This window comes from Pelophylax lessonae (genome assembly GCF_965119305.1).
Source record: "Pelophylax lessonae genome assembly, chromosome: 11".
Lineage (NCBI taxonomy): Eukaryota > Metazoa > Chordata > Amphibia > Anura > Ranidae > Pelophylax > Pelophylax lessonae.
In genome coordinates, this window is record NC_138778.1 from 209,041,351 (window position 1) to 209,063,344 (window position 21,994).

Consider the following 21,994-nt stretch of genomic DNA (forward strand, 5'->3'; position numbering starts at 1 on the left):
TTTGACGTTACAAACCGAAGATGAGGAAACACCCGAAATTTGTACCCCAGCGAGAATGTGGAAATAACCAAGTTTTCCTGAATCATTTCCACCCAGGCCTCCGAGAACTGTAGCAGCCTTCCCCTCACCCTACTGAGTGGGGGGCGTTCCTTCACCAGGTAGAGTAGAGCTAAGCTTGGTAGTCCTCTGGGCGCAGGGTTTCTTCTGCCCTTGACCTGAAGGCTTGGCTCTTGATCAATATGGCTGAGGCCGTCAAAACTGCTTGGGATTAGAAGTACTGGGAATCTTAGACAAGTTAAAAGTAGGATGTTTACTTCTCCTCTTAACTGGTAGAAGCGCACTCTTCCCCCCCTGAAATCTTTTGGATATATTTGTCCAGATCATCACCAAATAGGCGCTCCCCATGAAAGGGAAAGTCAGCCAGCAATTTTTTTACATGGTATTTCCGCAGACCAACTTTTTAGCCACAGGATTTTGCGCATATGAATTGACAGAATAGCAAACCGTGACATTTGCTGTATGGAGTCCTTAAGGGCTCTTTCACACGGTCCGCCTCCGCAGGCGGATCCGTGCTGCTCAGCGGGAATCGATCCGCGATCCCCGCTGAGCCGGCGGATGACAGCTCCGTCTCCGCTTGCAGTGCGGAGAGGGAGGTGTCTCAGCCCCCGCTGCCCTCTATGGGGGATCGGATGAGAGCGGACCGCCTGTCCGCTCTCATCCGATCCCATCCGATCCGATCCTCAGGACGGATGGAAAATAGGGTTTCCATCCGTCCGGATTTCACGGACAGGATCGGATGCGGATGGCAGCGGGTGTCAGCGGACATGTCACCGCTGACATCCGCTGCTCCATAGGGCTGAATGGGGCATCCGATCAGATCCGCCTAAAAAACTGACAGGCGGATCTGATCGGACCGCCCGTGTGAAAGAGCCCTAAGAGCATCCACTGCAAAACACAAAGCCCGAAGTAAATCTGATAAATCTTCAGCAGACTCTCCCTGAGAAGGAACACTCCTGGACACCCGTTTAAAACAGTCTTTCAAATATTGACAAACTCCTATAGCTGCCACTGGTGGTTGTATTGCAGACCCTGCAATAGCAAAGGAAGCTTTTAGTAAAGATTCTAATTTCTTATCAGCTGGATCTTTAAAAACCTGGGCATTATCTACAGGACAGGTTCAATTTCTGTTTACAGAAAAAATAGCAGCATCCACTGTAGGAATACTCCATTTTCTTGTGAATTTTTCCTCCATAGGATACAACAAAGAAAACCTTTTGGGAGGAATAAAAATCCTATCTGCTCTAAGAGCGGATGTAAGGGAAAAGCCTGAGAATTTTGAGAAGGGCGTAACGAGCCTAATGGGGAAAAAGAGACTTCAGAAATCTCTTAGGGAGGTCATTTTAAATCCAGACCGCCGGACCATTTCAGTGAGACACTGAATTAACAATCTCTGGGATTGAGAGGCTGAGAATGGCTCCTCAGACCCTGATTCCCCAGAAATGGAATCCTCTGCTTGGCCTACTTCTAAGCCATTTACAGCGACTTCTTCCACATCCTCTGTGCAATCCTGAAGTAAAATGTGGGGGGAGGGGCTTAGGTGAGGGGGATCTATCACCCCCCTCCACCCTTGTGACACTGAAGTAGTCATGCCAGCACATTTTCCATCAAGGCCGGGTAAAGCTGATGCCAAATCATCCTTAGTGATGTAGGCTGAGACAGAAGCACTAGATGTGTCTACTATGCCTGAGAACCATAATGGCTTGGATTAGCCAGTCGCCTCTAGCCTCTCAGGGGAGGTATACACAGAGGAAGCACGGCTAGGATCTTCCAATCCTGACGGCATGCCCCCCCCCCACTCCTTTTCCAGGAGGACATTGCTCCAGACAAGAAAACTTAAGGTGCTTACTGTATTGTACCCTGTCAGTGCCTGTACACATCCACCCACTGTGACTTATGCACCCAGCTGCAGCTGCTCTGTGTCCCATCCAGCTTCTGGCAGAAGCTCACGCTGCCTGGAACACTCCTCAAATGTCTCCGCCCCTTACTGGGCATGTGCGGCGTGCTATGTGCACATACTCATGCCACGTGCACGCCAACACATCACGGACCCCCCCCCTCCCGACTCCACGTGCATGCTCCTGCATGTAAATAGGCTGAACTTGCGCACATGATCTCCCGCCGTAGGGATGGCCACCCAAGGTACTTCCTGAACCTAGAGCCACAGAGAGTAAGAGGATGCATGGGTGGGATGTACAAAGTCCTGCTGCCTGCCAAGCATCAGGGGGGTTGAGAGCAGAAAAATGTAAGGCATCCAAGGTACGCATGCCACAGCTGAATACACATACTGCTTCTAGTGGAGACATAAAACATGACATCAGGTATCTGTTAAATTAGAAGGTAACAGTGCATCATAATTAAAATGAACTTACCCTTCCCACCGCAGGACTCTGCCTATAGCTAGAATCCAATCTTCACCCATTGCGGCAGGTTCTGTAACTTGTTGACCTTCAAGGACCAGGTCCCCCTAATTTTTTATGGCCACTTCCTTGGACCTGTAGGGCACCCTGCCAGAATGCCTTTGGAGTTAGTCTTACCAAGGGTCCAGATCCCAGGGTCCAGCGCCCAAGAGGGTCGCATGACAGGCAATACCTCATTTCCCTTTACCGAGGCTCAGGTACCATCCTTTTAGTCTTCCACTTTCAGCTGGATCTGATTGCCAATCCCCTTGGATCCAGAGATCTTAACTGGAATAGTAGCATAATCTTTTTTCTTCTTCTTTAAAATTATGGAGAGCTTCTCCAACCATGACCATCACCTTTAGGACACTGGCGAAAAAATGGAGGTACTTCCTGTATGGGAGGGGTTATATAGAGGGGGACTTCCTGTCTTTTTGGTTGCCAGTGTCCATTCACCTATAGGTGGCGTATAACCCAGATAGTAATTATTATGGCTGCTGTGTCCCATGATGTACGATAAAGAAAGAGAAACTAGCTCTCACACATACACTGTATCTTGCAATTGTCCTCAAGTTTCAAAACACCTGTAACTTTTTTGGACTTATTCCCTTTGTTCATCTTTCCTTTGCAACAACACTCCTTTCAGGTTTACTACAAACATGTTTAATTCGCCCTTAAAGTGCACCTGTCATGAAAGGAATACTGTACTTCCAATTGCTTATAATGATAGTGGCTTGGCTGTGTGTTCAGTATATTAAGACCTGCAAGAACAAGCATGCAGCCAATAAAGGTCACATTTTCTTATATTTATTCTAGTTCAACACAGGCAGGGCTGCTGGTAAATATCACCGGGGCCCCATACAGCCTGAAAGACAAAACCAGAGAAATTTCCCAGCTCAACTCACCAACCAGTCTGCTTACCAACCAAATTAACCTGTCCAACAGTATCCGTTAAAGACAGGGGTTTAGTTAGCGCACATAGCCTACATGACAGCCCGTCCCCCTAAAAGTGACTCAGGATATAAATTTATCATTCCCTTTCACTACAGCCTCCACTGCACAGATGAATGGATAGGAAGTGCTCTGAGGCCCTGCTCATTCACAAACTGAAGCATAGTGAACACAGTTTACTCTGCATCAGTGATGAATGGACACAAGAGTGACTGGTACCGATCGCTCACTGTGTTTATTCAGGAAAAGAAGGGGCCAGTAAATGACACCCACCTGTGTGCCCAAAGCAGCTGCCAGCCAGAGGGGTGGGAAGCTTAAAGCGCTGTGAGGGAAAGGCGGGTACAGGGGGGCCCAGACAGCAGATGGAAGGAGCGCATGTGCTAAAACGAATCCCCTTGCAGTGCAGCCAAAGAGAGGGAGAGGAGGCGAAGCTGGCAGCGCTGCAGTGGGAGACTGAAGAGGATCGGTGTCTGCAATAAGACAGTACAGCTGGCCCTCCTGCTGAACAGGTGGCTGGGCCCCCTTTTTTGAACTGATGGGGCCCGGGCTTAGTACTGAAGGGCTGGCTGTACTGCCTTATCAGCAGCCCTGAACAAAGAGATGAGGTCCCCCCCCCCCCCAGACTCTACCATCACATGACAATGCCACCTAGTTATTGGCCCCTGAGGCACTGAACATTGTGTTGTGGGAGAAAAGAGATTGGATCACATCTTCAGCTCCACAATTGGCATGGAGTCTGGTCCTTGAGCTCCAGTTCAGTATGTTTGCCTAGGCTGATATTAAATCATCAATTTGCTGCAGAATGCACATTGTAATGTCCATGCTCAACCATACCTGTGGCAAAGAGTCTTCTTCTTGAGCCCCAGTCCAATATCTCTGCCTAGGCTAGGTTGATACACTGGTGTCACTAGACTAGGGTTGGCGTCACCTGGTGCAGTAAAACATGGTGTCACCCCCCCCCCCCCCCAATAATTTTTTCCCCATATAACACTGCATATAATGGCAATAGTAGTGCCATTAACAACAATCAAGCAACTAGCAAATTTGAATAATATCATATGAAAATAATAGAACTCAAAGTTTAAACTTTTAAAGAACTATGTTTATTTTAACATTAAACTTTACTGAATTAATAAATCATTAAATAACACAAAAATAAACAGGAACAAATATTCAAGAATTTAGATAACCTCTCGACTAAATCAGAACTTTGACAAAGAAGTATGTGATTCATAAAAGCCACATCCGAAATAGATACAAAAAGGATGTGGGCTGACTTATTCAGAACCCGCTGGGGAAAGCCGGACTCTATAGGCTTGGTATGGGAGACCACACATAATTAATAAAAAAAATATATCTTTATTGATACACATATAACATTTTATATTAAGAACATGGGCTCAAGGCCTCAAAACAATTCGTGTACAGTAAACCCCCCTCCATTGCGGGGGTTACGTTCCGGACCCAGCCGCGAAAAGTGAAAATCAGCGAAATAGAAAAACCCTATTAAAATGCATTGTAGGCATGTTTTTTTTACTATCACAGTACGTGTAAAAGCATTTTAAGGTCTTTAAACACACTTTTAAAACAATAGAAACTCATTTAAACACATAAAAGATACTGAGAGACATAGCAAGAGCTATGGAAAACACAAAAATATTTCATTTTTAATGATTTATATAGTAAAATAACATTACAAAAAAAAAAACGCAATAAACCGGGACCGCAAAAACTGAAGCGGGGGTTTACTGTATATACATTAAAAATATCCTATTGATGGTGTCTGAAGTCTCTGAATAGATAACATTTATGAGCACATTGCATGTTGTTCACGATATGATGTGCTCATGAATGTTATCTATTCAAAGACCTCCGATACCATCAATAGGGTATTTCTAATGTACACTATATTACCAAAAGTATTGGGAAGCCTGCTTTTACACACATATCAACAATAATGGCATCCCAGTCTTAGTCCGTAGGGTTCAATATTGAGTTGGCCCACCCTTTGCAGCTATAACAGCTTCAACTCTTCTGGGAAGGCTGTCCACAAGGTTTAGGAGTGTGTCTATGGGAATGTTTGACCATTCTTCCAGAAGTGCATTTGTGAGGTCAGGCACTGATGTTGAAGGCCTGGCTCGCAGTTTCCACTCGAATTCATCTCAAAGGTGTTCTACGGTTTAAGGTCAGGACTCTGTGGACTAAGACTGGGATGCCACTAAAGTTCTTGTGTGTGTAAAGGCAGGCGTCCCAAAACTTTTGGTAATATAGTGTGTGTATGTATGTATGTATGTATGTGTATATATATATATATATATATACATATATATATATACATCTATACAGTATATATGAATTGTTGTGAGGCCTTGACCTCATATTCGATTGAATTTATTTGTGTATCAATAAAGATCATTTTTTTTTTATTAATTATGTGTGGTCTCCCATACTGACCCTATAAAGTCCAGCTTTTTATAGGCGGGTTTTTTTGAATCAGAACTTTTCTTTCCTGGCCTTCATGCATTTCGCAAACTCAATTTTAATTGATAATATCGCAAGATCAGAAAGCCTTGACTGTTCCATTGCAGAATGCAAATAGTTCTTTATAATTTCTTATAGTGTTCCCCGGAGGGCAAAATAATATTTTTTTTTTTATTTAAATGATCACTCGCACACAGTGTCAATATCTGAAAAACCAAATTCCAATAATCAAAGTAACTAGGTTGCTGCAGCTAGATGGTTGTATACCCAATTAACTGAACGCTACATAAAATACAGAAAAAAACATCAACAGAAAAAATTCTATGAATTAATTCAAGTATGCTCCCAGTGAGAACAGTGAGAACAGTGAAAAAAGTTCCTCAAAAAAATTCCATAATGAAGTGATCCATGTACATGCAAATAAATCACTGCAAATCCCCATGCAAACTCACACCAGGGTGCATACTCACCTGCAGATTTGGACCCACTAGGTGAACCTAGGCTTTGGCCCCTATTCATTAGGGGTTGGTTGGTGGCAGCTTTTATACCTGTATATATTTATAATTTTATATCACTCCATAGCACTGGTCAACCCCCCACCTTTTTTAGGTCTAAAAGGCTTTTAGTACCATTGTGATGTCCAGCTCAAATAAAGAACAAAGCCACATCATAGCACAATACTGTTTATTAAAATGTGCATGAAAAATAAAAGTATGTCCACTCACAAGATAGGTGCTGTATCCCGGCACTGGGAATGATCTGCCGAGAAACTGCCACCTGCTCCGATGTCCCCTGGAGCCAGCGTGCGTTCTACTAGAGAGAAATGGCATGTTGCATAACCGATGAGCCCGCCCCTATGCGTTTCATCATCAAGACGTCATCAGGAGGTGAGCAATGAAGAGTTAGCAGGACAACAGCACTGCAGCAGGACAACAGGAGCAGGGAGGGAGGCAGATTCTGGCTAAGCACGTTGCATATATTACACAATACGTGTAGTCCAGATTTTGTTTCCTCCTCCTCCCTCCAGGCTCCTCCTCGGCCGGGTCTACTATCTAGCGTACCACAGAGCCCTGCAGTAAACACAAGCAGGGCTCTGAGCAGGCTAGTAATTTATTTTAGGTGTTCACTTCTCCCCCCCTAGCTAGCCTGCCACAGTGCTCGATCCTGCCACTGCAGAGTGGAGACACTACAGAGACACTGGACAGGCTAGCGCATCGGGTTTCTCCTGTCTAGCCTGCCACAGTGCCCTGCCACATCCCCCATGGATGGGGGTGACACCATCACGGTCAGATATCACTTCCTATTTGATGGTGTCACCCTCTGGCGGGTGTCATGCGGTTGCAGTCCCCACCCCCATAGTGACACCACTGGGTTGACATCATCAATCTGCTACAGACTGCTCATTGTATCTATTTTGCTCAACCATACTTGTAGCATGGGGCCAGGTCCTTGATCCCCATTCCAGAATCTTTGCCTAAGATTATGTCATCAATTTGCTGCAGACTGACCATTGTAATTTTCATGCTCAACCATACCTGTAGCATAGAGTCTCGTCCTTGATCCCCAGTCCAGAATCTTTGCCTAGGTTGAGATGATATAATCAGTGTACTGCAGAGTGCACATTGTAATTTTCATGCTCAACCATACCTATAGCATGGAGTCTGGTCCTTGATCTCCAGTCCAGGACCTTTACCTAGGCTGAGATATCATCAATGTACTGCAGACTGCACATTGTAACTATCAGGCGGCTGAACCATACCTATATCATGGAGTCTGGTCTTTGATCTCCAGTCCAGGATCTTTGCCTAGGCTGAGATGATATCATCAATGTACTGCAGACTGCACATTGTAACTATCTGGCCGAATCATACCTATAGCATGGAGTCTGGTCCTTGATCTCTAGTCCAGGATCTTTGCCTAGGCTGGGATGATATCATTAATGTACTGCAGACTGCACATTGTAACTATCACACTGAAGCATACCTGTAGCATAGAGTCTGGTCCTTGATCTCCAGTCCAGGATCTTTGCCTAGGCTGAGGTGATATCATCAATGTACTGCTGACTGCACATTGTAACTATCAGGCTGAACCATACCTGTAGCATAGAGTCTGGTCCCTGAGCTCCAGTCCATTATCTTTACCTAGGCTGAGATGATATCATCAATATACTGCACACTGCACATTGTAACTATCAGGCTGAACCATACCTGTAGCATTGAGTCTGGTCCTTGATCTCCAGTCCAGGATCTTTGCCTAGGCTGAGATGATATCATCAATGTACTGCGGACTGCACATTGTAACTATCATGATCAACCATAAATGTAGCATGGAGTCTGGTCCTTGATCCCCAGTCCAGTATCTTTGCCTAGGCTGAGATGATATCATTTTCATGCTAAACCATACCAGTAGCATGGAGTCTGGTCCTTGATCTCAAGTCCAGTATCTTTGCCTAGGCTGAGATGATATCATCAATATACTGCAGACTGTACATTGTACCTATCATGCTGAACCATACCTGTAGCATGGAGTCTGGTCCCTGATTTCCAGTCCAGGATCTTTGCCTAGGTTGAGATGATATCATCAATCTGCTGCAGACTATACATTGTAACTTTGTAGCACCTCACAAGGTGAGAGACCGAAGCTGGGACCAATTTGTATCAGACATTTGTGAACACGGCCGTTTTCTGCACAGCCACCAAGATTTACATGATTGTAGCATCCAGCACAGGAAGTAGATATTAACCCTAAATGATGTCTGAACAAATATGGCTCCATCCTTCTAGAGAGAAAAGCAGATAAAGACATTGCAAGGGGGAGTATGGTGATGACCTCTGTGAAGTAATATATACGTGGAAGCGTTATACTTACATTTATTTAGCATGCATGAACTTAGCAAGAAAAAAAATATGTGAGGCTAAATCTCTTTAATCCAGAACTCCAGGCAAACAGCTAAAGACACAGACGAAATACATATATGGGAGCCAAAGGATTGACCTTTCTGTCCATCCATTCCTTAGATTTACACAGCTTTTCTACACAGTACAGTTAGGCCTGGCAGAAGTGGGCAAGATCTTTTTTCTGCAACAATTTCACTTTCACTTGCAGGTATTCTCCCCTGCCAGATCTAATCTTGCTGATCTGATTTACTACAATTCTTTTATTTTGTTCATTCCTTTTTTTTATTTATTGCAGCCTACAAAGAGAAGATGAAGGAACTTTCTATGCTGTCTCTGATCTGCTCTTGCTTCTACTCCCAGCCCCATCCCAACACAATCTACCAGTATGAAGGTCAGTAATGTCTCACACACAAATTATATTTGTGCATGCAAAATACTCTGCAATGATGTAATCCTGCGGTTTCATTTAAAGTCCCAAACTCCCTTATAATTATTCAATTGCTTTAGGGATGGAGGTATTGACCCTACTTTGTCATATCCTCATTTAAAGTCCCAATTTTTGTCCCCCTGTTCGTCTTAAAAGTAATCCTGGGCACAACCATTGTGGGTGATGTAAAGTAATTACCACTGTGCAAAAAAAAAATGCAATACCCGAAAATTTCCCCATGTTTCTTCCCTTTAAATACAGAAAAATACAGATTGATCTGCCAGAAATCCAGTTTGGGTCGACAACACGGTGCCTCTGCTGCTTTAAAATCCCAGCAAGTGTTGTCAGCCCTGCCCATTAGACTACAGAAAAATGCTGCTTCCTTGACTACTGGTGGGGGAACATTGGGAACCCAGAACCCAGAGCTGGGCTTTAAAGGGTAACTCCACTTTCGTGGCAAAAAAATAGCAAATAAAAAAAAATCGCCATTCTGCTTCTGTACTGAACAATAGGCGGGTGCCAGTGGTCATCGAGCCTGGAGTACCTGCCGCTGGGCTCCCGCTGTGTGTGTGATCACAGCGAAAGCAAGCTGCCGCCAGGCGCCCTCCTCATAGAGCCGGATCACGTGTGTATATATATATATATATATATATATATATATATATACAGTAAAACCTTGGATTGCGAGCATAATTCGTTCTGGAAACATGCTTGTAATCCAAAGCACTCTTATATCAAAGCGAATTTCCCCAAAAGAAATAATGGAAACTCAGATGATTCGTTCAAAAAGTCCTTCGGTTTATAGTCTATATACAAAGATTATAGCAATGTGATAGGTTGTGTAACCATAAAATGTCCATCCACAATATGCAGCCTTCCCAAGGGAATTAGAATCAAAATCTAGCAGAGCTACAGAATATAAGAGAGATGAGAGGAGCCTCTAAGTGTAGTAATATGGTTTCATTTAATGAAGGTTCAACATTTAGCAACTCACATGGTTGATGATTAAAATAGGCACACCTAAGTATGCGGCACACCTAAGTATGCAGGCATCCGGGGTAAAGCTGTCCACATAGACCATCTTCTGAACCACCGACTCTCACCACTGTCAGTCTGCAATCCTGACCGGGAAGAATAGCCTGCAGTAGAGTGATCTGAAAATGAAGCTTTGAATCACTCAGGGAGTGCAGCGGGGAAGGGATGATGAAGATGGCTGTGAGAAGGATCTATGTGGACAGCTTCACCCCGGATGCCTGCATACTTAGATGTGCCTGTTTTAATCATCAACCATGTGAGTTGCTAAATATTGAACCTTCATTAAATGTAACAATATTGCTACACTTTAGAGGCTCCTCTCTTCTTTTTTATACATGACGCTACTTGTATATCAAGACATCGCTTGTATATCAAGTTAAAATGCATTAAAAAAAATATGCTTGTCTTGCAAAGCGCTCTCAAACCAAGTTACTCTCACACCAAGGTTTTACTGTACTGTAATATGTAAAACCGTCACCGTGGACCTGCAGTGGTTAAGGTGACTGATTTATCAGTGTGGCTATAAAAGTTGGGGTATGTACTCCAGACTCAGAGCTAAAGAAATTCTGGCAGAATATATATATGGATAATGGTGGTGCACTATTCATGCATAAATACTTGGTGACAAAAATCATTGAAAGTGCCTTTTCATAATATACATAAAAAGTTGATAACATGAAAACAAATAAAAAAATGATAGTCTTTTATACAATCCGTGACCAAAAAAGGTGATAATCTATAATACAGTCTGTGATCCCATCAATACATGCAGTGCCTTTCCAATACAGGCAAAAATATGATGATAATGTGATCAAAGAGCTTCTTCAAACCAAACAAATATAAAGTGCTTAGTGCTACGTCCTTCCACCCGCTGAAACAGCTCTGTGTGCAGTGCGCGCTCACCTGCAGCACAAAGGGTTTGTGCAATAAGAAGACTGAATTCCTCCACCTACCAGCCTCATCAGCTTTCACTCCTCTTATCTCAGAGGACTGATTTCGCAGTTTATGCAAATGAAAGAGGACATTCCATAGTGCATTATCCTTTTAACCACTTCCCGCCCGTTATATAGCAAAATGACGGCCGCAAAGTGGTTGCACTATCCTGACTGGGCGCCATATGGGGGGCGCGCAGAGCGGCGATCGGAGGTGCGGTGTGTCACTCTGACACACCGCATCTCCGATCCCGGTAAAGAGCCTATGACGTTGGCTCTTTACCATGTGACCAGCTGTGTGTAATCATAGTAAATACGAAGTGCCGTTGATCGTCTTTCCTCAGTTCTCGCCTGACAGGCGAGAGTAAAGGAGAGCCGATCGGCGGCTCTCCTAACGGGGGGGAGGGGGGGTCTGTGCTGGTAATCAGAGCATTGATTACCAGTGCAGATCCTTGCGGGATGCCACTAGAGCCACCAGGGAATGCCCACCCATGGCCAGGCACCAGGGATGCCCACCCATGGCCACCAGGGATGCCCACTCATTCCACCAAGGATGCTAATCAGTGCCCACTCAACTTCTTTGGTCGACCATGGCGAGGCCTGTTCTGAGTGGAACCTGTCCAGTTAAACCGCTGTATGGTCTTGGCCACCATGCTGCAGCTCAGTTTCAGGGTGCCTGTCAGTGCCCTCCTCATCAGTGCTGCCCATCATTGCCATCTATCAGTGCCACCCACAAGTGCCCATCATTGCCATCTATCAGTGCCGCCCACCAGTGCCCATCAGTGCCGCCTATCAGTGACCATCAGTGCCCATCAGTGTCGCATATTAGTGCCCATCAGTGCTGCCTATCAGTGCCCACCAATGCTGTATATCAGTGCTACCTATCAGTGCCCATCAGTGCTGCATATCAGTACCTCCTCATAAGTGCGGCCTCATCAGTGCTCATCGGTGCAGGAAAAAAACATATTTATTTACAAAAGTTTATAACATAAACAATAAAACTTTTTTTTTTCAAACTTTTCGGTCTTTTTTTATTTGTTTAGCAAAAAATAAAAAACCTTGCAGTGATCAAATACCATCAAAAGAAAGCTCTATTTGTGGGGGAAAAAATGACATAAATTTGGTTTAGGTACAGTGTTGCATGACCGCACAATTGTCATTCAAAATGCAACAGCGCTAAAAGCTGAAAATTGGCCTGGGCAGGAAGGGGGTGAAAGTGCCCTGTGGTTAAAAACGTTTATTCAGCATGATCATATTTAGAAAACTCCCATTTGGGATGTAGAAACAAGCGATGTTAATACAATCCCCGACTCCCCGGCTCTGATCGCCGTAGGACAGCTGAGTCGGATGTCATTGGCTCCCAGTGACGTCTGACTCAGCTGTCCTACAGCGATCAGAGCCAGGTAGTGAGCGAGCAGGACACTACCGCACAGGGCTGGCCCAAGACATTGTGCTGCCTGGGTCCAAGAATAATATGCTGCTCCTCCCCCAACTCACCAAAATATCACGCCCACCAAAAGGCCTCCACATCCAATATTTGATATAAATATAACATTTAGAAAATATTATATTTAGATTTCAATATTTTTATTGAGTTTATGGCAAGAAAAAGAAACGCTCATGGTATAAACTGGCAATAACCACCATGAAAAATAACATACAGTTAACAATGTGCAATACAGTTAACATATGAAGGCAAGAGTCTGGCAAACATAACAGAAGAAAAAAAAAAAAAGACCCAAGAATAACAGGTCAGTGGCTCTTGTCGTGAGCCGGAGCCGGACCAGCCGGACCGGGCGCCGCCCCGCCCCCTCCAGCGCCCCCAGGGGAACACACTGCGCTACGAGGGAGGAAGCGACCACCCTATCTCCAACCCACTAAACAGTTTATATGCATAGAAAAGCTGCTCATCCAAGATAGATGGCACTAAATCACCGACCAGGCAAATTCTACAATAATCACAACAGGTGGTAGCAGAGGGCATTAACAGCCCGAGGTAATCATATCAGCCTAAGTCACTATGTGAAAAGAGGAGAAAGAGACAGAAAAGAAGAAGAAATAAGGGAGAGGAGTAGAAGAAAGGAAAGAGGAAGAATCAGAAAGTTGGTGTCCAGGCCCACTAAAGGAGTGCTCAGGCAGCCCCCACGGGCCACCCCGCCCAGGGAGGGTGGTCTCCTTCATCCGGAACCCGCCAAGTACCGCACCCAGGGGTCCCAAGTTTTTCCGAAGAGATGTATTTTATGCTGGAGGATGGCCACCATCCTCTCGTTGATCATGATCCAGGTCAGCTTAGCCTTAAGCAACTCGAATGGCACCACTGGAGATTTCCAGAAACGGGCTATAACTATTTTGGCTGGGGTAAAAATAAATGTTACCAGGCGTTTCGTGTGTTTTGAGGTATTTTTGATTGGTTTACAGAGAAGGGCCTGCCGTGGCGATTTAATCAAATTAATGAGGGTAAGAGAATATATAAAGTTATAGACCCTTATCCAAAATCATCGGACATTAGGGCAGGTCCACCATATATGGAGGACCGTGCCACGTTGTCCACATAAAATATTATATTTATACTGTTATCATCTTCCATAACTCACCACCAGACCGGTCCACCAAACACCCACTGTCTGTCCCCAGTTCTCCTGTCACTACTGTGTCTGCCGTGAGTGCGCTGATGTCTGAAGTCATTGCACACACCACGATCACATGAGGGACGTTCCCAGGAGGAGACACTCTGCCTCCTTATATTCATACAGACGGCATTATGAGATGGGGAAATGCCACCCGTAACGTGCTGCAAACTGAAAACTGCTGAAAAAAAAAATCTTGGTCATCGATTTGCTGCCCCTCTCAAAGTTCAATGGACCCAGCCGGACCCATGGTAGGGCCGGCCCTGCTACCCCGGCAGATTCAAATAGGATTTCACAGATTGTATTAACATTGCTTGTTTCTGTTTGGTTTGAAGAAGCTCTTTTATAAAATCATCATCATATTTTTGCCTGTATTCAGGGGTGTAACTACAGGGGTTGCAGGGTTGCAATTTCAACCGGGCCCCATGCTCCAGGAGGCCTTTGCAGCTCCCCTGTACACAGGGCCGGATTAGGAGCATCATGGGCTTGGTGCTGAGGATTTTGAAGGGCCTTAAGGGCCGTGCCTTGGCATGCACCCAGAGGAGGAAGGGTGCAGCCATGCATGCCTAATTCAACATGGGATGCTGTCTCTGAAGCCCATAAACACATCCATGCATCGGCAACTGTCCCTCCTTGTCCGGCCTTCGTGCTGTGTGGGGAGGTTCTGAGGATGCTGCCTGGGGAAGCGAGCATAGAAGCCAGACTTCTGTGTTTACAAGTGACAGAAGAGCGGTAACAGTGAATATGGCCAACCCGGGGCCTATATAAAGGTAGGGGCCTGGAGCTGCAGCTCCAATAGCCCCTACGTTAATCTGGCCCTGCCTGTACACCGAGGGCAGCATGTAGAGAAATCACTGTCCTCTTTTTTCCTCCTGTAGCTGCAGGAGGAAAATGAAGGAGATTGGTTCCTCTGTATGCTGCCCCCACCACTCCTCCTATCCAGTTCACATGTGTTCTGCTGTCCCCCCCCCCCCCCCCCCCCACTGTGTTCCCTTCCCTCTCCTGCCGACTGCTGCAGGGGATGTGTCACAATAGAGAACCAGGAAGGGGTCAGTAAATATGTAATTTACCAGCTCCTTCCTTTTCTGAATGGACAGAGTCATAGTCAGTGACATTGTAAAAAAGTTAAATAAAATGATAAAAAAAAATACAATTAAAATACCAAAAAATAAAAACTACTGACACCAGTGGGTGAACTTCCAGGATCGCAAAGGTCACCCTTGTGACTGGGCCCTGGCATTCCACCACTGTGGGGAGGCCCCAAGATGGCAGGAAGGTGGCCCACTGCAGAACTTGTGAAAGGGTCCATAATAAAAGGGCCCCGCAACAAGAGTAAAAGGGCCCCAGGATCAGTGGGCAGAGCCCCAGGCTTGAAGGAAAGGGCCCCCGGTCAGGGGTCCGGGGGGCCCTTCATGGTTTCTTGCACCGGGGCCCTGAAAGTTCTAGTTACACCTCTGCCTGTATTGGAAAGGCGCTGCATGTATTGATGGGATCACAGACTGTATTGTAGATTATCACCTTTTTTGGTCACGGATTGTATAAAAGACTATCACTTTTTTATTTGTTTTCATTATCAACTTTGTATGTATATTATGAAAAGGCACTTTCAATGATTTTTGTCACCCAGTATTTATGTATGAATAGCGTACCACCATTATCTATATATATTACTGATTATTTCAAGCTTATATGAGTACTTGAACACTGTGAGAGCAGCAATTGACATTACTCATTAGTTACTTTCATTCACTGCATCATAGCAGCGCTCCTGTCTTCACACTATTCCTATTCCAGCAGAATATATGCAACATTAAAATGTATCTAAAAAATGATACAGTGTGGGATAATTCTGAAACTTTGTCATAATACTAGAGTTTGTTTTGTTTTTTTTGTAACTGTTTTGGTTAATGCAAAAGTTAATAAAAAGACAGACATTGAGAGCCCATTCAGACTAGCGCGACACGACTTTGGGGGGCGACCTGTGAAGTCGCGTGCACCGCGACTTCGGCGCGACTTGCAGAGACTTCACATAATGGAAGTCTATGCAAGTCGCTCCGAGGTCGCCCCAAAGTAGTACAGGACCCTTTTTTTAAGTCGGAGCGACTTGTGTCGCTCCTATTAGAACGGGTCCTGTGCTACTCAATGGACCGCGACCGAGCGCGACTTGTCAGGCTGACAAGTCGTCTGACAAGTCGCGCTAGTCTGAATGGGCTCTAAATGTATCTAAACCCAAAAGCAAGAGGTTACTGGGTGACAGTGGCGGAGCTAGACTTTCAAAACAGGGGTGGCAAGGTATTCACCCCCCCACGTCAACACCGGTGATGGGGCACTGTCCCCCCGGCAACACCAGAGATGGGGCACTGTTTGGGAATAAAATCATTGAAAGTAACACTTGCAGGGTACATAATGCTCCCAGTACTTTTATGCCAAAACTTTTTTTTTTTAATTAAATAATATAATAAACGCTTATCCAGATAATATTCCTTATAAGGTGCAATATTATAATAGAAAAATAAGTGAATAAAAACGTCCGTGTCAGCCAGAGATATAAAATAGGTAGCATAGAAAGACCCACTATATGTGCTATATGGACGTTTTTAACCACTTATTTTTCTATTATAATATTGCACTTTATATGGAATATTAACTATTTTATCGGGATACGTACCGGTATATATTTTGTTTTTTGGCGCGCTGCATTGATTCTTGCATGGACACTGTACAGCTATAGCGCTGTAAGGGGCAGCTCGGCAATCACGTGATCGGCTGCTGCTTTTCTCCTCTCTCTCCTCCCTCGATCTGATTCACTCCCTCACTGACGTCAGCAAGAAGGCGGAGAGGAAAGGAGGAGAGAGGGGGCAGTCACGTAAGCGCCGAGCTCTGAGACACAGTGTGTGCAGCAGGCGGCTTTACAGAGGAGATGGCGCTGACAGGCAGGGAAAGTCCAGAACGCAGCGCAACTAATCGACGGAGCAACTAATCGATAATGACAATCGTTGACAACGACTTTCATTATCGATTATTATCGATTTAGTCGATTCGTTGTTTCAGCCCTAAATCAAACAGTGTAATGTTTTCAGTGGGGTGGCAACAGGGGTGGCAAGGACTTCGTCTGGGGTGGCAATTGCCACCCCAGCTAGCCCTCTGGCTCCACTACTGCTGGGTGAGCACTGGGGCAGGATAAATGGGGGTTTTTATAGATGGGATGTGGGGGTCAGCTGGGGGTGTCAGGGTCTCACCTCAGCAATGGCAGCTGCCAGCTCAGCAGGTCCCTACATGGCCTCCTCCAGTCCTGGGGGGGGGGTTGATGCTCCTGTCCTGGGGTCAAGTAAAATTGCCGGTGTTCAGCCCCGCAGCCTGAGTCAATCATGTCACATGCGTCCTGAATCCCTAACGCTCCCTGCCTCTGCCTGCCTCCAAGATCTGGGAGTTGTAGTTTCCTGGCAGGCTGTGCTGCTCTCGTCTCCACCCACATTCAGCACGGCCGTAGACTACAACACCCAGAATGCATCAGTGCCATCAGCTAGTTAGCGGCTGGCCGCCAGGGCCGTGCCCCTTGCCTGAAAGAAACCGCAAGAAGAAGAAAAAATTGTAAAGGCGGGAGACTGTCTGGAGTTCCACGGCCGCTGGGCCGCATTGCCTGCGGCTCTGGGCCATAGGTTAGACATGCCGGCTTTAAGGTGAAAAACCTTCTGTGCTGCAGCTCCCCCCCCCTCCCCGCCCCTCCTGTTTTCTTACCTGAATCTGGTCTGATCAAGCCATGTTCATGAGCGCAGCAGCTCCCGCCACTATCTCTCTCCGCATTGGACAGATTGACTGTCAATCAAATCCTGTGGAGGGAGTGAAGAGGAGGGACCTGGAGTGTCGATGGGGGACCCTAGAAGAAAAGGATAAGCAGATAAGTATAACATATTTGTATTTTTAATTAAAAAAAAAAGCTTTAGAACCACTTTCAGCTCTCCATCCCCTTTTTTCTGAACTCTCAGATGAGCCTGTAAATTCAGCACTTTAAACGTCTGTAGAGAAGAGAGGATTGCAGATAAACAGGTACAACTTATGTAGGAGGATTTGTTTTATCTCTGTGTATCATCCGAGGTGAGTCCCCTCACTGGGTATATGTAAGGGTGAAGTAAAAATAAAAAAGGCTCCAGCAGACGTCCTCTGACGAAACGCATAGGGCGGAGTCGCAACGTCATTACGTCACTTCCGGTTTTGGAGCCTGGGCCGTGGAACGCGAAAGCTTCCCGGCCGTTGCCGCTGATCTTAGACAGCCTCAAACGTGAGTGTTTTGCTCTCTTTGTTCCACGCTACAGACATACATCACATCATGGGGCCTTTTTCTTTCATTTGAGGAATTAAAAGCCAAGCTCGGTTCGCTGGAGGACCCCGGAAATAACCGACCATTTTACTACAAGCACAGGTCGTATACCAGGGGCGACATCTAGTGGACGCATGAAAGAATTGTAACCCCATTCTTTTTATTTTATTTTATTTGTCACTCTTCACCAAAGTGGTAACGGAAAACGCCACACATGGCACAGATATGATTTAAAATCACTGATTTGTGTATTTTACTAAAGTTACAAACAGCTATCACAAATAAAACACACCTTTTTGGAATTCACTGTTTTATATTTATTGAATATATGTAGCACAGCACATGCACTTTATAAGGTTGCACTCCTTGGGTCCAGGATAAATAAATAGTTATCCTTGTCACACCACAAGTCACTAGTGCACTTTACTTTGGACCCAATGATTTATATGGTATATATTTACTTTACTGGCACTTTATTTTAAGTTAGCACTTACAAAGCACTTACTCACTTTAAAGGTAGCGCCGTTACAACCTCCTTATATTTTTACTTCACTTTTTAACCCCTTGTGGGTTTGGTTGTTGGCAGCTTACACCTTCTCAATTGTTTAGGATCTCTTACTCCATAGCGCTGGTCACCCCTAAATTTTTTCAATTTTTTTTTTTATATGTAAGGGTGTACAACCACTTTTTCAACGTACATTTACTGTGGGGCGGCGGCTTCTCTGTGCAAAATCACGTACAGGTTCGTAATTCTCCACTTCCAGGTCTGTGACGCACACACGCATCGCTGGAGACCCCCTCCCTCTGTGATTGGATACAGCGGGAGCCAATCAACAGGTCCAGCGGACGTGATGTCCGCTGGGACCTGTTGATTGTTCGAGGCACAGGCAGAAAACAAGGCAGATCGCCGTTCTATCACAAGGGAAGGCATCTTGTGTCTCTGCTGAGCAGGAATCTCTGTCTTCCCACAGTACAAGCACCTCCCCCCCCCACAGAAAGCACCCCCAAGGGACACATTTAACTCTTTGATCGCCCCTGATGTTAACCCCTTCCCAGCCAGTGTAATTAGTAGAACGACAGTACATATATTTAGCACTGATCACTGTATTAGTGTCACTGGTTCCCAAAAAGTGTCAGTTAGGGGTTGGTTTACTAAAGGCAAATAGACTGTGCACTTTGTAAAATGCAGTTGCAAGTGAAGTTGCTCCAGAGCTTAGTAAATAAGGTAAATCTTCACTTTGCAAAGAATACCCAATCGCATGCAAGGAAAATGCATTTTTTTCTTGCACATAATTGGATGATGGAAGTCAGCTGAGCTTTTGCTCATCTACTAAGCTCTGGAGCAACTGCAAAGTGCACAGTTTATTTGTCTTTAGGAAATCATCCTCAAAGTGTCTGATTTTGTCCGCTGCACAATTGCAGTTCTGCTATAAATCGCTGATCCCTGCCATTACTAGTAAAAAATTCAAATAAAAATCCCATAAATCTAACTCATAGTTTGTAGACACGATAACTTTTGCGTAAACCAATAAATAGACGCTTATTGGAATTTTTCTTTTTTTTTTTTTTACCAAAAACACGTAGCAGAATACAAATTGGCCTAAATTTATGAAGAAATTTGTTTTTTTACATTTTTTATTGGATATGTTTCATAGCAGAAAGTAAAAAATATTGTTTTGGTTTTTATTTCAGAATTGCTCTTTATTTGTTTACAGCGCAAAAAATAAAAACTGCACAGGTGATCAAATATCACCAAAAGAAAGCTCTATTTGTGGGAAAAAAGGGACATCAATTTTATTTGGGTACAGCGTCGCACGACCGCGCAATTCTCAGTTAACCTCTTGCCGACCACCCACCACAGATATACTGCGGCAAGGTGGCTCGGCTGCCCGAACCGACGTACCCATACGTCGCTCCTCAGGAGCGATCATGGGGGTGCGGGCATGCGGCGATTCACAAGAGAGGAAGCTGATCTGCGGGGGCCGGCGCCCGCGAATGCCGCCAGGCACCTGCAGACGGCGGTCTGCTATTATAAACACTGTAGACCGTTGTTCTGTCAGCAATCAACACAGGGCTCCTGTGTTCCTCCTATTTAGGGACATGGGTCCCTGTGTTGATTCAATAAGCCCATCCCCCACACAGTTAGAAAACACCCCCTAGGCATACAATTAACCAGTGGTGGGATTCAAAAATATTAGTAACCAGTTCCGACTTTCCCAGCAGAATGACCAGCGTGCCCCCTTTCAATGCACAGTGACCAGCGTGCCCCCTTTCAATGCACAGTGACCAGCGTGCCCCCTTTCAATGCACAGTGACCAGTGTGCCCCCTTTTAATGCAGAATGACCAGCGTGCCCCCTTTCAATGCACAGTGACCAGCGTGCCCCCCTTTCAATGCAGAGAGACCAGCGTGCCCCCTTTCAATGTACAGTGACTAGCATGCCCCACTTTCAATGCACAGTGACCAGCGTGCCCCCCTTTCAATGCACAGTGACCAGCGTGCCCCCCTTTCAATGCAAAGAGACCAGCGTTCCCCCTTTCAATGCACAGTGACCAGCGTGCCCCCTTTCAATGCACAGTGACCAGTGTGCCCCCTTTTAATGCAGAATGACCAGCGTGCCCCCTTTCAATGCACAGTGACCAGCGTGCCCCCCTTTCAATGCAGAGAGACCAGCGTGCCCCCTTTCAATGTACAGTGACCAGCATGCCCCACTTTCAATGCACAGTGACCAGCGTGCCCCCTTTCAATGCACAGGGACCAGCGTGCCCCCTTTCAATGCACAGTGACCAGCGTGCCCCCCTTTCAATGCAGAGAGACCAGCGTGCCCCCTTTCAATGTACAGTGACCAGCATGCCCCACTTTCAATGCACAGTGACCAGCGTGCCCCCTTTCAATGCACAGTGACCAGCGTGCCCCCTTTCAATGCACAGGGACCAGCGTGCCCCCCTTTCAATGCAGAGAGACCAGCGTGCCCCCTTTCAATGCACAGTGACCAGCATGCCCCACTTTCAATGCACAGTGACCAGCGCTGCGTGCCCCCCTTTCAAGGCACAGTGACCAGCGTGCCCCCCTTTCAATGCACAGTGACCAGCTTGCCCCCCTTTCAATGCAGAGAGACCAGCGTGCCCCCTTTCAATGCACAATGACCATAGCATTGCCCCCAATCATTGCAGAGTGCCACAGCATTGCCCCCAATCATAGCAGAGCGCCACAGCATTGCCCCCAATCATTGCAGAGTGCCACAGCATTGCCCCCAATAATTGCAGAGTGCCACAGCATTGCCCCCAATTATCATTGCAGAGTGCCACAGCATTGCCCCCAATCATTGCAGAGTGCCCACAGCATTGCCCCCAATAATTGCAGAGTGCCACAGCATTGCCCCCAATGATCATTGCAGAGTGCCCACAGCATTGCCCCCAATCATTGCAGAGTGCCCACAGCATTGCCCCCAATCATTGCAGAGTGCCACAGCATTGCCCCAATGATCATTGCAGAGTGCCACAGCATTGCCCCAATCATTGCAGAGTGCCACAGCATTGCCCCCAATAATTGCAGAGTGCCACAGCATTGCTCCCAATGATCATTGCAGAGTGCCCACAGCACTGCTCCCAATGATCATTGCAGAGTGCCCACAGCATTGCCCCCAATGATCATTGCAGAGTGCCCACAGCATTGCCCCCAATGATCATTGCAGAGTGCCCACAGCATTGCCCCCAATGATCATTGCAGAGTGCCCACAGCATTGCCCAGAATCATTGCAGAGTGCCCACAGCATTGCCCGGAATCATTGCAGAGTGCCCACAGCATTGCCCGGAATCATTGCAGAGTGCCAGCGTTCCCCCGCGAGACCCCTTTACTTACCTCACGGACA

The 21,994-nt window shown here is 45.9% G+C and overlaps 1 protein-coding gene across 1 annotated transcript in view; it reads left to right on the forward strand.

The window, feature by feature from the left end:
- Window positions 1-21,994, forward strand: part of STMN3 (stathmin 3) — a 59,364-nt gene that overhangs the window by 18,191 nt on the left and 19,179 nt on the right. Inside the window, exon 2 of the mRNA XM_082273050.1 lies at window positions 9,081-9,176. Coding sequence (XP_082129176.1) covers window positions 9,081-9,176 — 96 coding nt within the window. The remainder of the gene's footprint in view (window positions 1-9,080; window positions 9,177-21,994) is intronic.